The sequence below is a fragment of the Syngnathoides biaculeatus genome, chromosome 8 (assembly GCF_019802595.1).
Source record: "Syngnathoides biaculeatus isolate LvHL_M chromosome 8, ASM1980259v1, whole genome shotgun sequence".
Lineage (NCBI taxonomy): Eukaryota > Metazoa > Chordata > Actinopteri > Syngnathiformes > Syngnathidae > Syngnathoides > Syngnathoides biaculeatus.
This window is the reverse complement of record NC_084647.1, coordinates 10,718,031-10,725,247: the sequence shown is the minus strand read 5'-3', so window position 1 is coordinate 10,725,247 and position 7,217 is coordinate 10,718,031. Positions and strand designations below refer to the sequence as shown.

The 7,217-nt window shown below is 42.7% G+C and overlaps 1 protein-coding gene across 1 annotated transcript; it reads right to left on the bottom strand.

Annotated features, from left to right (window-relative positions):
- Window positions 1-374: 374 nt before the first annotated feature.
- Window positions 375-6,486, bottom strand: LOC133504621 (THAP domain-containing protein 5-like). Its single transcript, XM_061827056.1, has 5 exons — window positions 6,291-6,486; window positions 4,959-5,142; window positions 3,449-3,987; window positions 2,893-3,079; window positions 375-2,312 (listed from the first exon to the last, which is right to left on the bottom strand). The coding sequence occupies exons 1-5, from the start codon at window positions 6,362-6,364 to the stop codon at window positions 2,196-2,198; spliced, it is 1,101 nt and encodes a 366-aa protein (XP_061683040.1). The 5' UTR covers window positions 6,365-6,486; the 3' UTR covers window positions 375-2,195.
- Window positions 6,487-7,217: the final 731 nt, after the last annotated feature.

Here is a 7,217-nt window from a genome sequence, read left to right as displayed (position 1 = left end):
ACTGGTGATGTGAACAAATGAGTTCGCTCAGCTCATATTTATGCAAAACTCTGCTGCCCACCAGTGGTAAAAAAAAAAAAAAAAAAAATCAGCAGTCACTTTAACGCAGTGAAAATTATTTAAAAAAAACATATATTTTGGCTTGCACCTTTTTATACGGAAGATTTTGGGCTGTTCCAAGAGGATTTCTGGAACCAGTGGATCAGAAATGTAACCAGCTTCGTATGTGAAACAAGAATACAAATGTATTAAAGAGTTGCGCACGTAGATACAAATGTAACAGGTTTTGTAGGGAAGGGGTAGATTAGAAACGTAACAAAAGACTGTTTACAGAAGTAGTTGAGTAAAAATATAACAAAAAAAAAAAAAAAAAACCCGTAATGCTCCAAAACTAGTAGATCAGAAACAGGTCGATTTATGGAACCACTACATTTGAAAAGTGACAATGGAATCAGCAGATTGTAGAAAAGCAACATAGGGCTGTGCAGTACATGGGAATGAAGCCCATAAGATATACACCCAGGTTGAACATGAAATGGTCACATTAGGAAAATAATCAAGTCATTAGATATGTAAAACAAGGCCTTATATGAATCTGAAGTTTGAAAAGGTAACAGGTTTGTTATATGGAAGAAGCAAAATTAAAAAAGTAACTACTATCTTCTTCTTCTTTTCCTTTCGGCTTGCCCCGTTAGGGGTCGCCACAGCGTGTCATCTGAGATGAATGCATATTTGTTTGGCACAGTTTTAGGCCAGATGTATGTAATAAAAACATGAGAAATGCAAAACAAAGACAAACTAGTTGATGAAAAACACAGCACAGTTTGTACATGGAACTAGTAGATTAGCAAAGTACCAATGGAACAAGTGGATGAGAAAATAACAAGGCTCACGTGAAACTTCTTTTTCATTGGGCAAAAATGTAACATCATGTACACTGAACTAGTAGATTACAAAATTGACTATGGAATCAGTAATTCAGAAATGTAACACATCTTTTTATGTGGCATAAGGAATAAAAATCTAACAAAAGGCTGTAAATGGAACTATCCATCCATCCATTATCTGAGGAGGGTTGCAAGAGCGCTGGAGCCTACCCCAGCTGTCATCAAGCGAGAGGCAGGGTACATCCTGAACTGGTTGCCAGGCAATCGTAGGACACATGGAGACAAACAGCCGCACTCACAATCACACCTAGGTGCAATTTAGAGTGTCCAATTAATGTTGCATGTTTTTGGGATGTGGGAGGAAACCGGAGTTCCCAGAGAAAACCACCACCGACATGGGGAGAATGTGCAAACTGCAAACAGCCAATGCCGGGTTTTGGAACCCCAGTCCTCTGAACTGAGGCACATGAGCTAACCAGTCACCCACTGTGCTTCCACAGGTTGTGAATTGGTACATTAGAAATTTAACTTGTGGCTATATAGGAAGTGGTAGATAAAAACATTTTGTACATGAGCTGGTACAATAGAAATCCAAGTGGAAATTGTACAAGAACTAGTAAATTATCCCCCACCCAAAAAAAAACAAAACAAAAAAACTCTAATTTGCCTTTAGGTGTGATTGTGAGTATAAATGGTTGTTTGTTTATGTGTGTCCTGCGATTGGATGGCAACCAGTTAATGGTGTACCCCGTCTCCTGCCCCAAGATAGCTGGGATTGGCTACACCACTTCCACAAGACTTGTGAGGATAAGCGGCTCAGATAATGGATAGATGGATTTTAACATTACAATGTTGATGCCTTTACGGTCACAGTGCGCTAACAGATAAAGAAGACATGGTGCTTTTGTTTATTACATCAAAACTTAAATTAAATCATATTACATACAATTTAAGAGGATTAAACAATATATCAATTAAATAATTAATCAATAGATTATACTGAAAATGGATGAACATTAAATTAACCAAAAAAAATCTAAATTTGAAAGGAATAATTGATGGTCTCAGTGACAGCGTATAAACGTGACGTGCCTATGTGAATGAAAATCATTTTTAATTAGATTTCTGTTTTGACAAACAAAGACACTTAAATAAAGGGGAAAACATGGTTGCAGGAAATTGGGGGGCGAAACCTTTAAATAAAAAAGAGATAACTTTTCTGTTATCATCCATAATAGTGCAAATCAGAGTGATAAACATTTTTATTGATGAGGAAAAAAAATAAATTGTGGCACTCAGACATGGCCTTCACAGATTATCCTCGCCGTCGCTGAGGGTGTAGAAATAGGCCGCCTCATTTTCCTCGTAAATGATGGCGACAGTTTCACCAGTGTTACTCGTGCCGGCACTGCTCTGGATGTACGCCTGTGGGAGTCGACATACAGACGAATATATAGAGATTTTTATGGGCACCATCTTGAGAAAAGAGACTGTGAGCAAGAGAGAGAAAGAGATAGAGAGAGAAATAGAGGGAGGGAGAGAGAGAGAGAGAGAGAGAGACAGAGAGAGTGTGTAAGAGATGTGTGGTTGTGTGAGAGTGCGAGTCAGAGATTAAGTGATCGCGTTTGTGAGAAAATGTGTGGTTGTGACAGTGTCACGAGAGAGCAAGGTCGTGAGAGTGCATAGGATACTACGGGTAGGAAAGTATGTGTGTGTGTGACAAAGTAAGTTTTCCTGAGAGGAATTTTGTGAGAGAGCAAGTGTGAGCAAATCCGTGGTTGTGCGAGAGTGTGTGTGAGACTAAGAACGGGACTGTGTAATACTATGTGTGTGCATGGGTGATTTTGTGACAGTATGATAGAGATTCTGTGCATGTGAGAGTGAGTGTGTGAATGAGTGAGAGCGAGTGTATGTTTTTTTTGTTTGTGTGTCTGTGAGAGAGAGAGAGAGAGAGAGAGAGCGAGAGAGAGAGAGAGAGAGAGAGAGAGCAAACAATTGCCCTCACCCTTTCCAGGAGCTGCAATCTCTCTTCCGTCATGATGTTTTTCTGCCTCAGCTGACTCACGGTGCTCTCCAGGCCCAACAATTTGTCCAGCTGGCGCCGGTGCTTCTGCTGCAGAACCTTCACCTTCTTCTGCAGCTCGGCCACGACAACCTCCAGCTGCTCCTTGCTCAGACGATGCTTGTGGTAGCTGGCCAGGGGGGAAGACACATCGAAAGCAAATGGAGAACTCAGCGTTATCGTGACACACACATTAGTTCACGTCTGCAGCGTTCCTTTATTTCTATTAGTTGTTTCCTAATTTATTACAAAACTGGTACCTTGACTCTCACTACCTCGCGCGCTCACTAACACTCTCTCACACAAACCTGCACACAATCTCTGAAGCAAACATAGTCACGCCATTTCTCTTTCTCTCACACATGGGGTTTCTCTGCTTCATGCAAACACATTTTCTGTCCCTCACACACACACACACACACACACACACACACACACACACACACACACACACACACACACACACACACACACACACACACACACACACAGAGCTCACCAGTGCTCCTCCAGTTGGTGGTCCTGGCTCTCTCCCTCATCATCATCATCATCTTGCTGGTCGTAGCCTCCGTCCGGCTCCGGTGCGGGGGGCTTCGACGGCGGCGGCGCGTGCTTGGACACGATGGGCAGCGTGGACGGGATAGGCTCGGGGCTGAGAGCGGACGACAGCATCGTGTCCGAGGAGACAAGCAGGTGGCCGGGAAAGACGCTCGGTATGGACTCAAAGTAGGCGACGACCTGACTTTGGCACGGATCTTCCGCGGACACCTCTTGCACCGTAAGTCTGTGGGCGGGCGCGAGAAAAGCGCCCAGCAGCTCCTCTTGGCTGTCATCAGGCAACAGAAGTACCTTGCCTTCATTGTGCTGATCCACTGGCTGCATTAAGGGAGTTATGATAGGTAGTGTAGGTAAGCAGGGGAGGTTTGGGGCTGCGTTTGACCCTCCCACAACAGCCCACTGGCTGGGGTCCTCCATTAACACGGCTTTCCTGCAAAGCACTTTGCCTTTCTTCTCATTGTCGTCCACCACTTTGCGTTTCTACAAAGATGCGGAATCACAAATGACTGGAGGTTGTAAACTGGAACTAGTACATTGAAAAAAGTAACAAATGTTGTGGATGGAAAAGATGGATTAGAAATTGAACTGGTGTTATTGAACTACTACATTAGAAATGACCTATAGCAAGTGACTAGTGACTAAGTGCTAAGGGAAAAAGATGGCTCTATAAAATCTGTTTAAACAAACAGAAAACGCAATGTCATTGGAGGTTCTACGTTGAACTGGTAGAATAGAAGTTAAAACGGGGGTTACCCAGAATTAGAGGAACTAATAGACAAGTAAGGTAACTATGGAATCAGTAATTTACAAACATAAAGGCCTTTTCACGCTGCACTTGGCAACACGCGGGGCCTCGCCGACTTTTCCATTCATTGTGTACGTGCTGAGGGGGCGGGACCACGGAATGCCGTGTTGTAGCAAAGGCAGAGGACGTTTGACGTGAGGTACCCTCGAACAGAAAAATGTTCTATTCAAGAGCATGATTGTGGCCCCATTAGAAAGCACACTATGGTGACAGAGGAGAAAAATAACAATGCGGGGCAGAAGGTGGTCCTGTATTCGGAATTAGTAGATTATAAATGCAACTGGATATTTAAGGACAGCAATAAAAGATTAAATGCAGAACTCGCAACTGGTTAGAGCGTTGGCCTCAGAGTTCTGTTAGGGTTAACTTGCCTGTGTGGAGTTTGAATGGTCTCCCTGTGCGTGTGTGTGCTTTCTCCGGGCACTCCGGTTTCCTCTCTCATCCCAAAGACATGCAACATCAATTGGAGACTCTAAATTGCCCCTAGGTGTGATTGTGACCGCTGTCAATTGGCTGGCAACCAGTTCAGGGTGCACCCTGATAGCTGGGATAGGCCCCAGCGCTCCAGCGACCCTCGTCAGGATAAGCGACTCAGAAAATGAATGAATGTGCTGTCGCATCTTGTCGTGTTCCGTTTTTGCATTACCTCGACTCTGCGGAAGACGGTGGGCACAGCGTCACTCTCAAGGTAGCGCATCCCCCAGCGTATCTTGAAGCACGTTGGCGCGAAGTGTTCGTGGCAGATATATTGGTGCCGAGAGGGGGTCCAGTTGTCGCGCCCGATGTTTCTAAGCCACACCTCCAGCCGCTCGGGATCCTGCAGGGGGAATCTAGGACCAAATGCAAGATGTGTCCATTACGGGACACTCGTGTGGAATTTTAGAACAAATGGGAATATTCTCCGTCATCTAGTCTGAAGTGAGTGCATCCTGACTAAGACCCGTTCCATGAATTGATGAAGCGGAGTGGTCTTCATCAATGTGAAATATCTAACACAAACAGAAGAGTTGCAGTCGATTCAATGCCCAGAGAATGAATACACGGTTGTACATGAAATAGATTAGAAATTTCAATGCTGTTTATGTGAACTAGATTGGAAATGCGCAACAGAGCTGTATAAAGAGAATTGTAAAAGAAGCATAAAAGTAGTAGCAACAACAACACATGGAAGTAGTAAATTAGAACTAAGGAAAGAGTAGACATGTAACAGAAGGTTGAATACGGAAAGAGTAGATTAGAAATGTATTTAGTGCTACAGGGAATAATTAGAATCAAAATTTAACATAGTATTTGGAATTAGTAGAAAGGAAGAATAACAGAAATACACACAACAAGGAGGCACAGCTTTAGAGCGTTGACCTCAACCAATTAATTTTAATGGTAACTATGGAATGAGTAGATTAGAAATTTAACCAATTGTTGTGTAAGGAAGAGGTGAATTAGTAATGAAATTGTAGATGTATCAAATCAGTCGATTAGAATTGTAGCAAATGGTTGTAAATGGAAAATGTAGGTTAATAATGAAATTAGAGGTACATAAAATCAAAAATGTAAATAGAGGCTGGAAATAGCAGACGGGAAAAGTAACAGGTTGTAACTGTAATTGAAGGTTATAAGGAATGAAAATATATCTATAAGTATACATATCCACTGGCTACTTGGTTGAGTATCTCTGAGCTCCAGGAGCAACACGTCATGCAACTCAAGAATAAGCAAAAGTGACTGGAGTGACTCGAAACTCAAGTCTCAAAGGTCAAAAACCAGCACACGTAACAAACCCAACACCTCAAGTTAAGTAGACGTAACAAATAATAACAATAACAATGTCAATGTTTTATTTGAAAATTTGTTCGAAATTAATGTCGGGGAAAAAAGTTAATAGCAATTAAAAGTTTTACAAACAACAACAAAATCACCCGGTCACCCAGACGACCGTAAACGGCTGAACGTCAAACGAGGTTTATCCAAAGTGGCTTACTTGTAAAAGCTTTTTCGGTCGCTGCCGCTCGTGGAGTCATTTTTACAGTTTGGCACCGAACAATATTTGGGCATGATGGACCTACTCGGTGTCGTCCTAGTCGGGTCGGTTTTTTTCTGTGCGTCTAGGCGTGTTGACAACAAGGTGAAACTCGTGCGGTGTTGACAATGCGGTGCGAATAGTCGACGCCATATTTACGCGACGAGATCAGCTGCTTACTCGGCGCGTTCTGCGACGTCATATGCTAGCGACTGACAGACCCAAACAACCTTTTTTGTCGCACGTTTCAATTTTTAGTTTAAATTGACCTACACAATAATGATAGTCACAATCCTTTAAGTTTTTTTTTTTTTTTTTTTTAAAAAAAACTCATATTGTTACTGTTCTGTAAGACCACACCTAGTATACATTTATGTTACATGTACAGTTTTGAACTTTGTTATATATAACACTATGCACTAACAACGGTCGAACGAATAGGTTCCAATGACCTCACCACGACCCTGAGACCAATCGGAAAACAACTTCACGCTTCACCTATCACCTGTGTTCTCCGACCTCAATGACACACAAGATGGCGTAATTGGAAACCTTGTCCATAGTGGTGACGTACACGTTTTACAATTGTACTTTATTACTAAGTACATTTTTCAGGGCGGGATGGTGGTACAGCTACTGAAGAGTCTTGGCCACGCAGTTCTGAAGAGTGTGGTTCAAATCCCAGACCCGCCTTTGTGGAGTTTGCATGTTCTCCCTGTGCCTGCGTGGGGTTTCTCCGGTCTCCTCCCACATCGCCAAAAATCATGCATTAATGGATAGGTTTCCAATTACGCCATCTTCTGTGTCATAGAGGTCAGAGAACACAGGTGATAGGTGAAGCGTGACGTTTTCTATTGTTAAGTTTATCCGATTGGTCGAAGTGCGGGG

Coding starts and splice junctions, on each gene's coding strand:
- LOC133504621 (XM_061827056.1), bottom strand. CDS start 6,364: ATGCCCAAATATTGTTCGGTGCCAAACTGTAAAAATGACTCCACGAGC. Junction 5,143..6,290: donor GACCGAAAAAGCTTTTACAA/GTAAGCCACTTT, acceptor ATTTGGTCCTAG/ATTCCCCCTGCAGGATCCCG. Junction 3,080..3,448: donor CACCAACTGGAGGAGCACTG/GTGAGCTCTGTG, acceptor CCCCCTGGCCAG/CTACCACAAGCATCGTCTGA.